General features: G+C 50.8%; 10 protein-coding genes across 10 annotated transcripts; 6 read left to right on the top strand and 4 right to left on the bottom strand.

Annotated features, from left to right (window-relative positions):
• Positions 1-166: 166 nt before the first annotated feature.
• On the top strand, positions 167-3,715 carry BO79DRAFT_104102 (glycoside hydrolase; the record flags this gene model as incomplete). Its single annotated transcript, XM_025677888.1, has 11 exons — positions 167-334; positions 524-646; positions 767-1,062; positions 1,131-1,311; positions 1,373-1,547; positions 1,601-1,657; positions 1,714-1,927; positions 1,995-2,041; positions 2,102-3,160; positions 3,234-3,403; positions 3,473-3,715. Coding segments are annotated over 11 exons (2,733 nt in total), but the record flags the coding sequence as incomplete, so codon positions are not given.
• Positions 3,716-4,632: 917 nt separating this feature from the next.
• Positions 4,633-5,306, top strand: BO79DRAFT_54689 (uncharacterized protein). Its single transcript, XM_025689406.1, has one exon. It carries the CDS (start codon positions 4,665-4,667, stop codon positions 5,115-5,117), a length of 453 nt encoding a protein of 150 aa, XP_025543468.1. The 5' UTR covers positions 4,633-4,664; the 3' UTR covers positions 5,118-5,306.
• Positions 5,128-5,555, bottom strand: BO79DRAFT_251137 (uncharacterized protein; the record flags this gene model as incomplete). Its single annotated transcript, XM_025685852.1, has 2 exons — positions 5,128-5,290; positions 5,545-5,555. The coding sequence occupies 2 exons, from the start codon at positions 5,553-5,555 to the stop codon at positions 5,128-5,130; spliced, it is 174 nt and encodes a 57-aa protein (XP_025543467.1).
• A 210-nt stretch (positions 5,556-5,765) lies between these two features.
• On the bottom strand, positions 5,766-6,825 carry BO79DRAFT_235232 (Sas10/Utp3/C1D family protein; the record flags this gene model as incomplete). Its single annotated transcript, XM_025684459.1, has 4 exons — positions 5,766-6,248; positions 6,298-6,464; positions 6,514-6,715; positions 6,814-6,825. The coding sequence occupies 4 exons, from the start codon at positions 6,823-6,825 to the stop codon at positions 5,922-5,924; spliced, it is 708 nt and encodes a 235-aa protein (XP_025543466.1). The 3' UTR covers positions 5,766-5,921.
• A 53-nt stretch (positions 6,826-6,878) lies between these two features.
• BO79DRAFT_207088 (ketopantoate reductase family protein) lies at positions 6,879-8,389 on the top strand. The gene has a single exon (XM_025682107.1). It carries the CDS (start codon positions 7,127-7,129, stop codon positions 8,342-8,344), a length of 1,218 nt encoding a protein of 405 aa, XP_025543465.1. The 5' UTR covers positions 6,879-7,126; the 3' UTR covers positions 8,345-8,389.
• Positions 8,390-8,464: 75 nt separating this feature from the next.
• BO79DRAFT_166283 (uncharacterized protein) lies at positions 8,465-10,217 on the bottom strand (the record flags this gene model as incomplete). Its single annotated transcript, XM_025679309.1, has 6 exons — positions 9,904-10,217; positions 9,271-9,837; positions 9,146-9,200; positions 9,012-9,074; positions 8,840-8,951; positions 8,465-8,777 (listed from the first exon to the last, which is right to left on the bottom strand). The coding sequence occupies exons 1-6, from the start codon at positions 10,042-10,044 to the stop codon at positions 8,465-8,467; spliced, it is 1,251 nt and encodes a 416-aa protein (XP_025543464.1). The 5' UTR covers positions 10,045-10,217.
• A 185-nt stretch (positions 10,218-10,402) lies between these two features.
• Positions 10,403-11,481, top strand: coq4 (ubiquinone biosynthesis protein COQ4). The gene is made up of 2 exons (XM_025679308.1): positions 10,403-10,662; positions 10,720-11,481. The coding sequence occupies exons 1-2, from the start codon at positions 10,440-10,442 to the stop codon at positions 11,367-11,369; spliced, it is 873 nt and encodes a 290-aa protein (XP_025543463.1). The 5' UTR covers positions 10,403-10,439; the 3' UTR covers positions 11,370-11,481.
• BO79DRAFT_188027 (DNA-binding protein) lies at positions 11,444-12,459 on the bottom strand. The gene is made up of 4 exons (XM_025680573.1): positions 12,325-12,459; positions 12,139-12,224; positions 12,059-12,069; positions 11,444-11,960 (listed from the first exon to the last, which is right to left on the bottom strand). Exons 1-4 carry the CDS (start codon positions 12,346-12,348, stop codon positions 11,680-11,682), a joined length of 402 nt encoding a protein of 133 aa, XP_025543462.1. The 5' UTR covers positions 12,349-12,459; the 3' UTR covers positions 11,444-11,679.
• A 1,672-nt stretch (positions 12,460-14,131) lies between these two features.
• Positions 14,132-16,678, top strand: BO79DRAFT_54662 (guanine nucleotide exchange factor SEC2). Its single transcript, XM_025689404.1, has 3 exons — positions 14,132-14,389; positions 14,458-15,100; positions 15,161-16,678. The coding sequence occupies exons 1-3, from the start codon at positions 14,382-14,384 to the stop codon at positions 16,592-16,594; spliced, it is 2,085 nt and encodes a 694-aa protein (XP_025543461.1). The 5' UTR covers positions 14,132-14,381; the 3' UTR covers positions 16,595-16,678.
• On the top strand, positions 16,679-17,089 carry BO79DRAFT_54658 (uncharacterized protein). Its single transcript, XM_025689402.1, has one exon. It carries the CDS (start codon positions 16,763-16,765, stop codon positions 16,985-16,987), a length of 225 nt encoding a protein of 74 aa, XP_025543460.1. The 5' UTR covers positions 16,679-16,762; the 3' UTR covers positions 16,988-17,089.
• The last annotated feature ends 340 nt before the right edge of the window (positions 17,090-17,429 follow it).

Below are 17,429 nucleotides of genomic sequence, written 5' to 3'. Positions count from 1 at the left end.
CTGTCGAAGACTAGCGTCTCGTCTCCTTACTTATATCTTCCTGTCATCCCTTCCCGACGAGAATCATTGCATGATCCAGTTCTACCAATGTGGGCTCATCGGAAGCTGAAAACAGCTCTGCAGCTGTTGCTGCTTCTTCCTGGAATTCAAGCAGCGGACGGCACTTGCTCAGAGGACAACCCTTGTACCGAGGGTTGCTGCTCAAGCGTTTCCCAAGTTTGTGGATATGGCCCAGATTACTGTGGAAGTACTTGTGTCGCGGCGGCCAGCACCAACGGCACTTGTACACATCTGGCCGAGTGCAACCCTGGAGGCTATCCAGGATGGGGAGAGAGTTGGGGTATCTGACATTCCAACCCTGGTAGCCCAATAAACCTCGTTTGCTGATCACCATCGAACCAGCTTCCAACTATTCAGCCTCTCAGTCATGCCCTTTGAATGTCTGCTGCAGTCAATACGGTTTCTGTAAGATCCAAAACAGACGGAAACATAAGGACTCCCTCGTTTGACGTGAATTGATTAGGTGGCACATCGTCCGATTTCTGTGGAGATATCACTTGGACCTCCCCTTCATGCTCAGGTTCTTCGTCCGTCACGAGGCGAATTGGCTACTATGAGGCATTTAACCTCGATCATTCCTGCAATAGTACCGCCCCTTCAAGACGGTTTACATGTCCATGTGCTAACTCCTTTTCAGCGATGACCCCAGAAGAGGTATTGTCAGTCTGCACGGAACAGGCCATTCTGTTGCTAACCGTGCTTCTAGATTCCTGTGGGAGGATACACTCATTTGATCTTCTCCTTCTTATACATCAACCCGGATACGTATGAGTTGGCGCCGATGGAATCCAACCAAACAGATCTCTACGCTCGATTCACTGCCCTCAAGAAGTACGGCATCGAAGCTTGGATCTCCATTGGTGGATGGGCTATGAACGATCCTGGAGCATATGAAAACGTCTTTTCTACTCTCGCTGCATCGACGACGGCTCAGCAGGCGTTTCTCGACTCTCTCGTTGCCTTCCTGGACCAGTATGGCTTCGATGGCGTTGACATTGATTGGTAACTATACCTTTCAGAGCTACTGGCTCTTTCTGTGCTGATGGCACCGTTTGCTGAGATCTCTCTAGGGAATACCCCGGTGCGTCGGATCGGTTTGGCACCGAAGCCGACTACGCAAACTTCGTCTCGTTCCTTCAAAATGTACGATCTGCCTTGGGAAGCTCCTATGGACTGTCAATTACTCTACCAAGCTCCTACTGGTACCTGCAGTACTTCGACATTGCAAAGATTGCGGGGACTATCGACTGGGTACGTTCGCGATTTTCGAACTTCCACCACCTGTTTTTAAACTGAGTCTGACTGGATACAGTTCAACTTCATGTCTTACGATATCTATGGCACCTGGGACGCTAAAATTGATTCCATCGGAAGTTATGTCTATGCTAGTACCAACCTGACCATGATTGAATCAGGGCTGCAGTTACTGTGGCACAACAATATCTCGTCGAGTCAAGTGAACCTTGGCCTTGGCTATTATGGTCGCAGTATGCATCACCGCTCCCCTGATGACGTGAAGTTTGTATCTTATCATTCGCAGGCTACACACTGGAGGATCCGTCGTGCGTGGAGCCTGGCTGTGCTTTCACCGTCGGTGGTACGTCCTTGTCATCATTCCCACATTGCTAAAGATTCAATCTCACAATAGCCTAGGCAATCCGGGACCATGCACGCAGACCGAAGGCATGCTTTCATACGATGAGATCATGGATATCATCGATGATCCGTCCAGAAATCCAACGGTGTGGCTCGACTCGGCCGCGGCTGTCAAAATCGCGGTCTATGATGATAACCAATGGGTTGCGTATGATGACGCCGAAACGATTCAGATGAAATTGGACTTTGCCAACGCAGAGTGCATGGGAGGGTAAGTTCACAGTGCACAAATCCAAGTCTTTCTTCCAGTTCTCTTTCTGACACCATTGCTTCTGTAGCGTTTTTGCATGGGCTGTTGACGAGGACAGCACTGGCGATCTTTCTGGTACGATGGCTCGAAGTCCTCGCATTGCAGAACCGTGAACCACTGACCCTGAGGCTGCAGAATCCATCTCCAATGCTACCGACCTCTTCCCTGCGGGTGGAAGCGGAAAGCTGTATGTTTCATCCAACATTTGGGATGAGGATGCTCCCGAGATTTCCTGCGAGGCTCCCTGCACTTTCGTCCTGCCACTCTTCCCATTGCCGACTTCGACGACGATAAGCTGGCCGCCGCTTACCACATCTCTGCTGGTCAGCACCAACGGAGGGCTCTCTACCACCACAACGACTATCTCGGTTCCTGAATTCGAAGTGACCGCGATCCCTTTCTGGCCATTGACCATCGCTAGCAATCAAACCAGCGGTTTCCTGAGCCCTGTTCAAAGCATTACACCGCCATCTCTGGTCCTTGAGCTTCCAGGAAGCGTCACTCCGTTTCCCCAGTCCACCGTCAACTATACTGATGTTGCCGAGAGCCAGGTGGCAGGCGAAACGATTGCGCCAGTAGCTACGGGTACAATTACATCTCCGGCCACTACGACTGCCGGTCCCACTTCGACCACGTCCACGGTAGTGACCCCGTCGCCCATTGCAGCCAACATGGCAAGTGGCTGCACGGAATTCTACCAAGTTCAAAGTGGGGACTCCTGCTGGAGCATTGAAACGAACAATAACATCGCTGCTTCGGACTTTGAGGCTTGGAACCCGGACATCGGCACCGATTGTGCCAACGGTGTCTGGCTCAACTACTATTATTGTATCGGTCACGGTGACTCTTCATCGACTCCGTCAGGATCAGACGGCAGTGGTCAGTCGACCTCTACTGGAACCACTGTCGTCCCGGTCTTCTACAGCACGTCACACTCGGTGACTATCCAGCCTCAAGCGACACATACCACCGTGGACCCTTCAAGTACCATCCCTCCCATAAACGTCGTTATTGGACCGCCGTCGAGCTCTTCCTCTTCCTCTAATGGAGATTGTGACGGCTGCGGAACATTGGACTGTGGGCTCTTCGGCTGCGATGGCAAGTGTGGCCTGTTCGGTTGTGATGGGGGCTGTGGTCTCTGGTGGTGTGGAGGAGGCTGCGGGTTACACTATTGTGGACCCGGTTGCGGTACTGGTAAGAGGCTCAACATTGCGCAAGTCACATGCATCACGTTCGTTTCGTTTCTAACGTAGCAATTTGTACAAAGGTTCCTGCGTCGTAGAAGGCGGCGGCGGTGGCGGCGGGAGCACTGGTTTCATTGGACCCGGTGATACGACAAATGACGATTGCAGCTCCATGAAGACGGCCGATGTCTGCACTGTGTTTGTGAAGAGCTTCTCGACATCGGGGATGGCTTCTTCATCTACTACGAGCACGGTAAGTTGTCCTGTCTTCCTTCAAACTCATTCTTTGTACGCTAATGTAATACTCGCACGGCTGCTGTAGACTGAATGTGCTCCTACTGAAGGATGCTCGGTCACTCCATCCACAACAACAACCATAATCAGTACAACCGGGACTTACTCGACACTCACCAATAGCTTCGTGTATACCTCGCAGACATCAGAGGCGCAATCTGTGCTAGAGTCCATTTCCGCCAGCATCGTCAGCCAGCGGAGTGTCTGGGATGCCACGCGTTGGGCCGGCTATACGATCACAATCACTCCGCCAACGACGACAACAACAACTAGCACCCAGCATAGTTCATCCAAAAGTACAACGACCAGCGCCAGCGACTCTACCACCAGCACCAGCACCAGCACCAGCACCAGCACCAGCACCAGCACCAGCGTATCACACGGAACCCCAACCGCCACCTCCATCTCCGCCACGCCAACAACGTTCCACTCCCCCTCCAACAAGCTCCACATTGAAATGAACTTTTACAAAGATGACTCCTGCGGCGAACTTATAGCCGGCTACGAATGGGATGATGATCCGTTGGAGAGCTCGGGGTACTGTACAGAATGGGGCCTCGAAGAGTACGACGGCGGCAAAATGGTCGCCTCCTCCATCTACCCTGTCTTCAGCGAGTCGGACTGGAACCTTGGGATCATGTCTCTTTGGGACGAGTGCAAGGCTAACAATTTGGGCCAGCAGCTCAAATCCAGCACGTGTTACAAGCTTGACTATAATCCTGATGGAGACGATTCCGAGGCTCGTGGCACGTGGATTATTTTTAGTGGCGATGTTGCCTACGGGCCTGGCAGTTGAAAAGAAAAGAAAGGAAAAAGTATGTGGACTGGACTTTGAACAGTGATTCTGCCATGCCCTACAATTTGCAGTTCAGTTCACCTTGGAATATATGGATACCTCCAGGGGCTATGTATGTATTAAACCTCCATCTAGATAGTCGAGGCAATACCATACAATTTCCTGAGCAATGATCCGCCAACTTTATCAGGCCTCTCTGGCGGCGGTACTGGCGTTTTTTTCGTGGGTAAGGTAAGCCTTTTCGTTTCAACCCAGGCAGTGGGTAGGGTAATCAGGGAATACCAAGGCATGACCCTACCTGGCAACATCCCGTGCAGGGGATGATGATCTAGCAATGATTATTCTTACGGAAGCGCCGCATTTATTCAACACTGTCCTGACGAGGCTCCCGTCGCATTTTTCTGTTGTCTTTTTGTGCGTGGACATGTCATCTACAGATCCATCCATATCCACCTCCTACTCTAATCAAAAGAACCCTTTCTCAGACCTTCAGCCGTGCACATCCCCCGTCTTCATCATCCCCTCCAACCTCTCCAGTTTCTCCCCAATATGCCTAATCGGATTCCCCATCTCCCATTCTTCCTTACTCCTCAACATATCCCTGCCCTTCGCACCTAAGAACGTAAAACACCGCCCGATCCCTACAGCCTCCAACGCATCCAGGCGATCCGCATCTTGCACAATCACAAGCTCAACATACCCCTCCTCGCCAATTAACTCCCGTACAGCGGGACAGATCCTTACACTCCATCGTATACGAGACATGCGAGACGATCATCTGGACCCGGTTTCCAAGCACCGAATCCGTCCCGTTGCAAAAGGAGAATATGCTCGACTAACTTGTGCGGTGGAATTGCGTTTGCTTCTTGCGATTTGAGAAGATACTTTCAGTCGCTGATTCCGTGGAGCAGGGCCGCGAGGTGCACGGTGAGTTTGTCGGGTTTGCTGGAGCTGCTGGCATTGTCGTCGTTGTTGGAGTCTGTACCATCGTTGTTGTTGACGAAGTCATCCGAGTTGGAGTTGTCGGTGTCCTCCCCATCGTCGCCCAAGCTGTCAAGCGTTCAGAGGGAAGTGGTCGTCTGGCGGTCTCTACGGCTGTGCCCTGGGCACGTGGAGGTGTAAGAGAAGCAAAAACCCCTTTTAGTCCTGCAGAGGATGCTGCTATGATACACATGCTTGAAAACCTTAGTGGCCCCCGGAGAGACCATCTACGTGCTATATTCGGCCGCTCATATGGAAACATAAATACTCCAGTCTTATGAAGTTATCCGCACATGTTCTGTTTAACTCCGGCAGTGACTCACTGCATTGCCATGATCCACAGGGCTGAGCATGAACATCTTCTCTCTGTCAGTCACTCGCCACTGCTTTGACTGAATGACTCGAATCGTATAGTAGTCTATGGAAGACTTTGTCCGTTCCTACATCAGGTCTACTGTGACCATGGCATTTACCCGGTTCGTTACTGTACTCGTCTTTCAACGGATTCATTGAAGCTATCCTCTATGCGGTGGGTATCATCATTCCATGTGTACTTTTAGTAGTTTCGTGGCAGCAAGCCTGTAGACAATATCTGTTGCTGAGATGGTTGCGTGTCACTCGTTATTGAAGTGCTGCAATCCCAGTAACAGACAGCCCCTCAACCGGTCCAGCCGGCAGATCGACATATATCGCTACCTCCTCATTTCAACTTCTTCGTCTTGCGCAATTCATCCTTCTTCTTTCTCCGCTCCTTCTTGTTATCATTGTGCTCTTCCTTGCTGACCCTCCTCTTCTGCTTATCCTTGCGCTTCTTCTTATCATCAGTGCTCTTGCCCGACGGCTTAGGTGCGGGCTTCACAAGCTCCTCGGACTCGGATTCACTCTCGGAGTTGCTTGTCGCATTCTGCGATGACTGCTGAGACGTAGCACCTGCTTTTTTAGCCAGTATCGATGCCTTTAACTGAGCGCGTGCCCTTTCCTTTGCCTCCTGCTCCTTGCGCGCCAGGTCGATTTTGTCATTTCCAGCCTACTCAATTAGCCTCGACCCTCAAATGTGCCGTGTAGGAGTAACTCACAAGACCATGTTTAATAAAGCGACTGGCAGCCTGCTTGTCAAGAGTTAGAGTACGCTTTTCCGGCTCGGCTTCGAGCGCGGTGATCTTCGCAAAGTATTGCTTGACTCTAGTTAATTCTCTAAACACGGAGTGTTCCTTAGCATTGACGCCGTGAAGACGCAGATACGCTGTAGAAATTAGCAAATATCTCTGCTCCATCGGGCGGTAATGACATACAGAAAATAAGAGACTCCAGCGCGTAAGTCACCAAGACGTGAAATTTCGCTTTATCCATCACCGGAAGCTTCTTCGACGTCTCCACCACGGAGCTGTCCAGGATGGGCTTCAAAGCCTCTTCAAGATCATCGATGTTGTCATCCAGCTGCTCAATCAGCGGAAGTAGGTCTGCTGCCTCCATTTTGATTATGTGTACGAATATCTGGGGAGGAATCGATGATGTTGGGTTGAGAAGAAGCGGATAATGTCGATTTTTTATCTACGGGCGGTCTCTAAGGCGGTGAAAAGCTATTTGTCCGCCTTCTCCCTCATGCGATGCCGACTTCACTCTCGATCTATATCTTCCTGTTAGTTTGCATATCGTTGTTAGGACTGTGAGTCCTTGGGGCAATTGTCATTTGCTTCATCTTAGAATGAGACGGTGATTATATTACCATCACCTCTCAGCTTGTACGGTGCGTGAACTCGAACTCACTGTATTTACTCTCCAGCCGTCAAAGTGTCGTACATACTGGGGCGCAGTCCGCTTCGGCGGACGACAGTCTGCGAATTATGTCTTGTTAAAAGACGTAGTTTGCATCCCAAATCATATGGTCGATTCGTATCGACCTGGATGCAGAACGCCGAAGAAGCGTCGAAAGACAGTGGAAAGCGCCGACTATCTGGACGCATACATATCCTAGGCCTTGGGAATGTAGGCACATTTGTTGCCCACTCTCTCGCAAGTCGTCCGTCACCTCCGCCTGTCACTCTACTCTTGCATAACCCCAATCTGTACAAGTCATGGCTGGGGAGAAAAAAGTGCTTAGCAATCAACTCGAATGGATTGGACGATATCAAGACGGGCTTCGATGTCAACGTCCTGAATGGCAAAGCATGGCATGCATTCCCATACTGGGATAAAAACGGAAAGAACGGGGAAGCCATAGCTCGTGTCGACGAGGTCGATGTTGAAGGGTCCCTGGCTGGGTCTGTCCAAGATGAGGAGCGCATCGAATGCTTGGTCGTTAGTGTCAAGGCGCCGGTGACAGCTATGGCATTGGAATCCGTTAAGCATCGTTTGACACCCGACTCTACGGTCCTACTACTTCAGAACGGCATGGGCGTCATCGATGAGCTCAACGAAAAGGTCTTCCCTGATCCCCGCAAACGCCCGAACTACATGCAAGGCATTGTCTCGCACGGGCTGGCCCGCAGAAAGGAACCATTCCAAGTCGCCCATACGGGCATCGGCACGACCATTCTCGGACCGGCCCTGCCCTCAAACTCGACAACTCCGATTAGCGAAAATGAGGATGACTGGGCCGCAAGCACCAAGTACCTCCTGCGGACCATGACTCTCACTCCGCCACTGGTTGCTGTCGCGGAGACTCCGTCCGCTCTTATGCTCTACCAGCTCGAGAAGCTGGCGATGAACGCCGTCATCAACCCGTTGACAGCTGTGATGAACTGCGAAAATGGCGAGCTGCTCTACAACTACAGCTTCACGCGCGTGACGCGATTGCTCCTCCATGAGATCTCGAGCGTGATCTGCGCCCTTCCCGAACTACAGGGCATCCCAGGCATCGAAAGCCGATTCTCCCCAGAACGACTGCGCTGGATGGTTACTCAGCTTGCCAGCAAGACAGCGAAGAACCACAGCTCGATGCTTCAGGACGTACGCGCCGGCAAGACGACCGAGATCGAATATCTGAACGGCTACATCGTGCGCAGAGGCGAAGAACTCGGCATCAAGTGCGTGGTGAACTACATGATGAAGCACCTGGTTTTGAGCAAACAGCACACGTCGAAGCAAAGAGATGCCAGCGCCATTCCGATTGACATTCTGTAGTCTTTCCAGTGCTGATGCCTGTACTTATATTTGAACCGATTGATACTACTAGTTAATATACCCCTTCTTTATTCTATACACATCTCCCCTCCCCCATCCCCTTTTAGAAATGATATCATATCATGAAGACATCCGATCAATCGCCTCCTCACAAAGCGCCCTAATCTGCCTCCACCTCTTCAACAACATCCTAACCACGCCTTGATCCTCCGTCTGGGCAATATACAAATCCTCTAATCGCGCCATCGCCTCATCCGCTTCCTTGATATACACACCAATCCAGCCCCGAATCACAGCCGCAGACATCTTCTCGTCTACCCCGTCGGTCGAGTATCCTAGCACATAGTCCTGCCAAAGTCGTAGTGGCATGTAGGTTAAACCGGCGGCGATTTCTGTTCGGTAGCAGACGCCCTCGGAGGTGAGTTGGTAGTTTCTGTGTTTGGTTATGGCTTCGTTAGTGGTGTGTGGTGATAGATAAGTGAATGGGAGGCGTACCCGTAGTATTGGTGGAACTCGAGTTCTTCTTGTTTTGAGGCGTTCAGGTCCTGCAGGATTATCTCGTCGAGATAGAGGGTTTCGGAGGCGTTGGTGTCGAGGTAGAAGCCGTCTAGATGGGTTGATTAGGGGTATGGATGGTGATGTGGGATTGTAGGGGATCGGGGCTTACATTCTGTGAACAGGAAATCGTTCGAATGAGGGCCGTAGCTCATGTAGATTTCCTCTCCTTCGTCTGTATATCTTGTCAGCATATCGCTGTCTTTGTCACCAAAGTAGTAATGAAAGAGAGGTAAAAAAACGTACTATACTCCTTCGCCGCACGAAAGACATACTCCTCCCCGTCGAACTTGACATTACACTATCCATCCACGATATCTCACGTTAGCCAATCTCATCCAACATACACAGATAGAATAGAAGGTATATACCGCCACATCCGAATGGTTAAAATAATCGGCGAACGGCACCAACGCCATCGCATCATTCCTATCCTCCGGCATTTCCGCCCCGGGCAGAAGATAAAAGAAGCTTCGCGTGTTCACAATCACCCAATGGTACGTGAACAGCTCTTTATCTGTCTCGGGGAATACCCGGACAACGATATCCCATGCTTTGCGGAGACGGGTTTCTTGTGCTTTGAGGAGGTTCTGATGCCGTGTATCATACTTGTGTTTCCGTTTCCCGGGGCTTATGGTGCTCCAGGTGTTGGAGATGGAGGGGGGGAGGAGGTCCTGGATTTTGCTGGTGTTTCTGGTGCTGCTGGGTGATAGGGGGGAAGATGAAGACCAGAGGATAGGCATGCTGGAGGTAAAGTCTTCCATTGTGGGCCAGGTGTTGCGCCATGGTGTGAGGTGGGAGGGACTGGCGTTGGTGAGGTATGCGGCGTAGAGGGTGTGGGTTGGTGTGTCTGCTGGGAAGCGCGAGGTGAACGTAGATGGGAGTTTGGAGGGTGTGAGCATTGCGGAGTGGGGGACTTTCACAAGGATGGAGTCTTTCTGTTATATCATTTAGATGTTAGTTGGTGTATGTGAGTTTGAGGGGGTGTAAGCGTGGGGATGTACTTCTATCTTTCGCGTTGCGATCATACCGAGACCGCGGCCGGGGAATCGCGCTGGACTGACCCCATTGATGACGATGCCTTGTGATTTAGCCCATTCTGTGAAGAGCTCGTGCTTCTCGCCGGGCCACCAGGTGGGCTTCATGTTGACAGTCGGTTTAGACAATTGAGGGGTAAGTTGTTGGTGTGGAGGGGATTGAAGGATGAGGAGGGGTACGACAAGTATTTATGGGAGGGTGAAGACAAACAAAGCTCCCCTGTTTGAATCTGCGTAATCATTCACTAATCAAAGTATATGCAGCGATATCAATGCCTCCGTATCCCTCAATGACAATTCAAGCAAAGACGATCAGATGCGCCAAAAAACCGCCGATAAAGAAAAAGATTATCTTATCGATCTTTATCAGCCCTACGGCACCGCACATCCACCACTAGCGCCATCCGGCTCCGAAAGCATCCCATCGTACCACACCCTCATCTACATCCATCCGGCCCAAGGATCATGTCCATTGCGACGTGTTACCCTTCACTCGACACACGATGACAGTCCTCCGGACGCGCAGCGCCGTCCAGCACGCGCGCGAGCTAAACAATATCCTCTCCTGCGCAGCACCGCTATCGCTCCGCGCCCACTCACGGCCTATCTCCGGCTTCAACCGTCCTCCGCCTAACTATCCCGGCCATGTGCCATTGAATTTTGTAGAGCGCGGCGCTCTGGCCGTTGGGTCAGCTGTGGGTTCTCTTCTTAACCCCCGAAGAGCTGGTATATATACTTCAGTCAATCCTAGTATACAACTTTGTAACTAACATATCACAAAAGACCTAATTGCCGCCTGCGGCGAAGCCACCGCAACACCCTACTTCATCTACCGGCTCCGCGACGCCATGCTCTCCGATCCAACAGGCCGACAGATCCTCCGCGACCGTCCGCGCATCACCTCCGAGACCCTCAAACTGCCATACCTCCGCTCCCTCCCTGAGAACACCGTCGGCCGGACGTACGCCACCTGGCTGGACCGCGAAGGCGTATCTCCGGACACCCGGGACAATGTGCAGTACATTGACGACGAGGAATGCGCGTACGTCATGCAGCGGTACCGCGAGTGCCACGATTTCTACCATGCTGTGACGGGATTGCCGATCTTCGTGGAGGGCGAGCTAGCGCTCAAGGCGTTTGAGTTTCTGAATACGTTGATTCCCATGACTGGATTGAGTTTGTTTGCATCGGTGAGGTTGAAGCCTGCGGAGAGGGAACGGCTGTTTTCGATTTATTTGCCGTGGGCGTTGAAGAGTGGGTTGCAGAGTAAGGAGTTGATTAATGTTTATTGGGAGAAGGTGTTGGAGAAGGATGTCGGGGAGTTGAGGGCGGAGTTGGGCATTGAAAGGCCGCCGGATATGAGGGAGATTAGGCGGATGATCCGGATGCAGAAGAAGAGGGAGAAGGAGTTGATGGAGCAGAGGGGGCAATAGCTTCAGATGGGATCAGTATGCTTATTATTAGATGTATTATATTCCTTGCTTCCTGTTGAGGAAGCTATATTTCTGTATCATTATATGAGGAATGGCCACTTCCTGAATGATTACTCGGCCAAGTATCATTAGGTCCTCGGTGGAGGAACTGTTGATGGACTATCAAGTTGGAAAAAACTGTACTTTTGTCGTAGCAGAAATTCAGCTGCAAGCTGCTCTGGTCGTGAAGGTGGAAATCCGAGAGCTGGAGGTATCATTGAACATGGCAAGCATTCAGCACAAACTGAACACCCTTCGCTAAAAACACATCTCACAGATCCAACAGGTCGTCATCATCATCCCAGCCGCCGCGACGGTTGATCACAATCTTGTGCTCCTCCTCATCCTTGCGCTGGTTCTCGGCCATAGCGTTCAGCAGCTGCTTGAGCTGCTCCTCGGTAACCTTCTGGCGCAATTGGCCGGACTGGGCGAGCATGATGAGACGGGACTCGACGTCAGCAGCGCGGGATTCCTTGACAAGGCGAATGCGACCCAAACGATCGGCGGCTTCGGGCTCGAGGATCTGGTTCAGGATAGTGGTGCGGCGGTCGGCTATTCGTAGAGGAATAAGCAAATTATTCGAGAGAGTAATGTAGGCAGAGAGATTCCTCCAGCAGGTCCTATTCTAGTAGGATATGATTTGCGCATACCTTCAGCTTGCCTAGAGTGGAGCGACAAGTCAGTAAAGATTTACAAATGAAGAAGCAAAAACGAGGACTGGGAATCATACCTTCTCTGTTCCTCCTGGTTGCCGTCCGAAGGGCCACCACGTGCGCCACCCTGCTGCTGAAGCTGGGCAAGACGGGCCCGTCTGATCTATACCAGATTTAAGCATTTGATACGAAAGAGTGTTGAAGGCGTGGACACCCATGAAGACGGGGAAAGTTAGATGTAGGTGGAAAGAATTCATACTGACCTCTTCAAGCTCTGCGTCGGCCATGATTTTTAATGTGCTGGGTATGCAAGATCCGAAGACCAGGAGGATTCTAAGAGTGATGCGGGGTAAAAAGTGACGGGATGAAACTCGGACAGAATGAATTGCAGGCCGATGCCGAAGCGGGGAGATTATCCCAGGATTAGACTCTGGATGATTCGACGCATTCCATCTTTGGAGAACTTTCCAACCCCACCTTGCTTGGATGCCTGTGAGCCTCAGGCACTCAGGCACATGGAGTGGGGCGCCATGAGGCCGTCGGGCATCCTGGCCCGATCCGGCAATCAATAGTCCGCAGAACCAGTACTAGACTAGTTTGGAACTGGGGTGGCTGGGCACTTGGGCCAATTCATTACAGATTACACACACACACATACAGCAGAGCACAATTGCATGCATAATATGTTCAGACACAATTGTTATCCTTCACTCTACAAAGAAAAAATATAGGCAGATGACTTGTTGAGAGTCAAAACTGCAGACCGAGGCTGCAATGCCAACAAACCCCGGATATAAACTTCCAGGAGAAAGTAAGTTGAGTGTCGTTGTGTCGGAGAGTGGAAGATCGCAGTGACTGCAAGTGTCGTCATCAGGTGTGCCAAGGAAGAGCTGCCTTTTTGAGCCAAAAGAAACCATCCACCGCCGAAGATCCGGGCTGATTTGGGGAGAAAGATTGGCTGATTATCCCCAAATTAGAACGCCCTAATGTCGCACCCAACCGCATCGGATGGATCTTTGCGCCCAAACTATTGAAAAGCGTGTGAAGAATTTTTGCAGGTCGAGAGAAAGCTTATGAATTGGAACGAGCTCTCTTAAATTTCCCAAGAGGCTCTAGTCACCGTCTCCGGAGGCCCTTGCGAGATCGGGTCCGTATCGAGATCGTACCTAGTGGGAACCATTAAGCCGGATGAGAACGTGGCGCGAGTGATGGGAAAAAATGATTCCACCATCCATACAGAGTATCATATCATACGTAATCTAGCAATGGCGTGTTACACTCGGACAGTCAATCAGTCAGACTTGATTGTAGTACGTAGTAGTTGTTAGTTTCTTCTTCCCCGCCTTTTTCCCTTCATCCACACCGAGGAATGAACCAAAGGATGGAATGGCAGCCAGCCCCAAGCTTCACGCCGGCCCTTGTGATTGTCCACCACCGGAGACGCGCCGGGGGGCGATCGACCTTCCAGATACGGTAATCTCTAAGCGCCTGTGGTTTGCCTCCGTGTTGATGATTGGCTCACTGCCGAGTGGAGCCGGTATCGGAACCGTAAATACAGCAAGCAGGGCGGCGATACCGAGTCAGACGTACAGTGGAAATGAAATGATACTCTGTTACTGTTACTGACTGCCTGTTGCGACCTGAATCCACTTGCCGTACCAACTCCGGCCTTGCCTGCAGTCGTGCTGTGCTCTTCTTGTTCTTGTTCTTGTCTCTGCTGCTACTCTCTCTGGTCGTCCTTGACCTCTTCTTAATTCTCCCCATTTGTTCTTCCTCCCCGGTCGCTGACCACTTTTTTCTATCTATAATTCTTTTTTAAACTAATTTAATTAGCTTACACTAATCTTCCCACTAAATCCCATCATCTGCCTTGACGAAAGAGGGGTTACGTCCACTGATTACCCGCTAAGACATCTCTCTCCCTTCCTTTATCTCCCTCAACCCGGCTCTCGCCTCCAGTTAATCGTCATCCTTCCGGTCTATCCTTCCCTACTTATCGTCGCCTCTCCTTCATACCCCTCTTTCAGCGGCTTTCGCTCTCTATCGATTTGCATCTCGCTCCTTTTTGCGACTCAATGCTTCGTTCTCCGACTGGCTGATTCCTCTCCAGTCTGCGCGCTGGCGGGGACGTCACGTTACTGCTTCCCCCCCCCCTGCTTTAATCCTTCCATGCATACATCCTCAACCAGCCCTTGTCTCTGCCAGAATTTGCAGATGCGAAGTGTCGCCGGTCCGTTTTATACGTGGTTGTGATACGCGCCTCCTTCTGCTGTGATACCCTGTTCTGCTGCATTTGCCGTGTCGATATCTCACGATCATCATGGCCGAGTATGTATAATCACGTCCCTCCAATGCAGTTGGCCTATGCTGTGTTTGTTTGCTAATTTCGGTGACAGTTTTATTGCTTTCCACACTTATTACTCTCGCCACAATTTCCTATCCCCGTCTACCATGCTGCCACGTCCCACCAGCCACAAACGGTCGAATTCCTCCGAGAATAACTCTCTCTCCCCCGACAAGACCGTCACGAAAGCCAGATCCACCAATGACCTGTCTGGAACCGTCACTGCGAAGCCGACACCGGGCGTCCGCTCGTCCAGTGTTGGCAACTTCCAGGAAACTAGCTTTAGCACCTTGAAAGATCCCAGACTTGCGAGCCACTCGGAAGACTCGGAGACGTCAGAGTCAACACAGTCGCATCATCCCGACTTGAGCAATGAAGTCGCAGCTTTGAGCGTCAAGTTGGTCCAGGCGATTAACAATCAGACGACACTCGATGACAACCTAGTCGCCACTCGTCAGGAATTGGAGCAGGCACAAGCCAAGATCCGAGCCCTGGAGTTGGAAAATGAAAAGTATCGGCAAGACATTGATCAGGAAGTTTTGATCAAGAAGTCCGACGTGGATTATGAGATGTTGCGCTTGCAAGCTGCATTGGCTGAAGAGAAGGCTCAGCGCGCCCTTGTGGAAAAGGAGAAGAAGGGCATTGAACAAGAATTAGAAACATTAACTGCCGCGCTTTTTGAAGAAGCCAACAAGGTAAGCTCCATATGCGATTGTATGTCGGGTCGACCAACTGACTTGTTACCTTTTGAACAGATGGTCGCCGCGGCCAAGCTTGAGCGTGAGGCTGTAGAGAAGAAAAACGAGCAGCTACGCTCTCAAGTCAAAGACACCGAAGCACTGCTTGCATCACATCAAGAACAATTGGCCGAGCTAAAATCTGTTTTGCATGGACTCAACCTCGCCAAGGATGATAGCGAGACTCGCACAATCATCTCGACAGCTCCGTCATCACCAACTATGCCGCGGCATCCTTTGCATGTCAGCAAGAATTCTGAGATTCCCGACATACCAGAGGAAATCCCCACATTGGAAGAGCTCACTCCAGGGCCGTCCACTAGTTTCCCACATCTGATTAAGCCGGTCTGTCGAACGGATATCCAAGCTTATGAGGACTTTCGGGAACTCTTCACGACATCTCGAGCTTCCAAGCCTGCAAGTCGGGCCACAAGTGGGTCTTACGCTGGCTTGAATGTCATGAGTCTGGCTAGTGGGTTCGGTTCAGCGTCGTCATCTCCCGCCAAATCTCAAACACATTCTCCCAATGGCAGCGTGTCTTCCCCACAGCCCGTGACTTCCCACATTCCTCTCAAGGAGACCCGCTTCTACAAGCGCGTGCTTTCGGAAGACATCGAACCGACCCTCCGGCTTGATGCTGCGCCCGGGATCTCATGGCTAACGCGGCGCTCGGTATTAAGTGGGATCTGCGATGGAACTCTCCTGGTTGAACCCATGCCGCCTTCAGCAAAGAAATATGAATTTCCTTGTTCAATGTGTGGCGAGCGCAGAAACGGTCCCACCAACGAGAGGACCCATCGATTCCGGACGTCCGATAGCGAGACCGCTCAACGGTATCCTCTGTGTGTACTGTGTCTAGAGAGAGTCCGTTCCAGCTGCGAGTTCACTGGATACCTCCGTCTCATCCTTGACGGCCATGTTCGCATTGGTGATGCGGAAGAGGAGAAGGATGCATGGGATGAAACTATCCGACTAAGGGAGAGAATGTTCTGGTCACGCATTGGGGGTGGAATTATTCCTTTGTTTGCTCACGCCAATGGCTTCCAAGGGAATATTCCTACACCTACTAATGGCGTTGAGGCTCCTGTTGCGGATGGTCGTGATGAGTGCCAGCGGTCCATCATCTCTACCGTCCCTGAGGATGTCGCTATAGAAACAAAGAACCTAGACGACATTGAAGAGCACAACCATGACGAGGGTTCTGTGGGAGACGATCCGTTTGTGTCTGCTCCCTCCGAGTCAGAATCTACAGCCAGCAGCGCGGCGGTCTCTCCCACGGATGCCAACGCACCCGTATTGAAGACAGACCTCGTTGATGATATGAACGAGCAACCTGATATGCAGGTTATCGTCCCTGAAAATACGCATGATGAAGCCGATAGCGTCAAGCTCTCAACTGAAGTTGAGGAGACGCCGAGCAACCACGACACCACAAAGAATGGTGATAAATGATATGATCAATGCCGATTTAACCCACGATTCTTATCGTTTCGACAACGCGGACGTTCCTCCGTTGTCTTGCACTCTACTTGGGTTTTTATTTCGTGTTCCGACTAGCATTTGCGCGGACCCACCCTTTTTCAAATTTCATCTATTCTCATATACCGGTATAGTTCAACCATGCCTGCTTGCTTAATTCCTCACCGATCCTGTCCTTTGCATCCGAGACATATTATCAGTCAAGAGCAGCATGGGGTATGTATTATTAATACCTTGATTTTTCTTGTTTCTCCTTTGTATACATATTATTCTTTCTATTGGGTTTGTTTTCATTTCTTGTGTATTTGGTTTTCTCCCAAGTTTCTTTACCCTTTCGCGTTTGTACCTCCTGCACCATTTGTTTGATCAACGCTGTCGGGACGGGAATGTCCTCGATGCGCGAAGGTACTCCTGGATGAACTATGACCTCGCATTTCAATGAATTCTGCGTTTCTTTGTCACATGGAATAGTGTCCACTCGGCACTTTCAAGTTTTTGCAGCATACATTTCTTTCTGTTGCTATTCCCCCGGTGCATCCAATTGCGATTGATTCTTTTTACGCGATATACATGGTGGCAGAGATATCAGGGCTTATGGAGCGGATGATGCAGGAATGCAAGGTAGTGGCTTTGCACCTAGCAACTTTAGGTAGAGCAAAAATTTATGATGTTCTCGAGTTCTTCGGTATCGTAATTTAGCGTAAACAGTCTACTTACTACGCGTGTAACAAGCGGAGCAACTACTATACCATGCCTGTTAATTTCCTTCTACAGACATAAGACCCAGATCAAACATGAAATGTTATCA

Source organism: Aspergillus costaricaensis (assembly GCF_003184835.1).
Source record: "Aspergillus costaricaensis CBS 115574 unplaced genomic scaffold BO79scaffold_4, whole genome shotgun sequence".
Classification (NCBI taxonomy): Eukaryota; Fungi; Ascomycota; class Eurotiomycetes; order Eurotiales; family Aspergillaceae; genus Aspergillus; species Aspergillus costaricensis.
Note: the sequence above shows the minus strand (reverse complement) of the source record. Positions and strands in the feature narration are given on the sequence as shown.

Coding starts and splice junctions, on each gene's coding strand:
- BO79DRAFT_54689 (XM_025689406.1), top strand. CDS start 4,665: ATGTCATCTACAGATCCATCCATATCCACCTCCTACTCTAATCAAAAG.
- BO79DRAFT_207088 (XM_025682107.1), top strand. CDS start 7,127: ATGCAGAACGCCGAAGAAGCGTCGAAAGACAGTGGAAAGCGCCGACTA.
- coq4 (XM_025679308.1), top strand. CDS start 10,440: ATGACAGTCCTCCGGACGCGCAGCGCCGTCCAGCACGCGCGCGAGCTA. Junction 10,663..10,719: donor TCTTAACCCCCGAAGAGCTG/GTATATATACTT, acceptor ATATCACAAAAG/ACCTAATTGCCGCCTGCGGC.
- BO79DRAFT_188027 (XM_025680573.1), bottom strand. CDS start 12,348: ATGGCCGACGCAGAGCTTGAAGAG. Junction 12,225..12,324: donor CCGACGCAGAGCTTGAAGAG/GTCAGTATGAAT, acceptor AATCTGGTATAG/ATCAGACGGGCCCGTCTTGC.
- BO79DRAFT_54662 (XM_025689404.1), top strand. Junction 15,101..15,160: donor TTTTTGAAGAAGCCAACAAG/GTAAGCTCCATA, acceptor CCTTTTGAACAG/ATGGTCGCCGCGGCCAAGCT.
- BO79DRAFT_54658 (XM_025689402.1), top strand. CDS start 16,763: ATGCCTGCTTGCTTAATTCCTCACCGATCCTGTCCTTTGCATCCGAGA.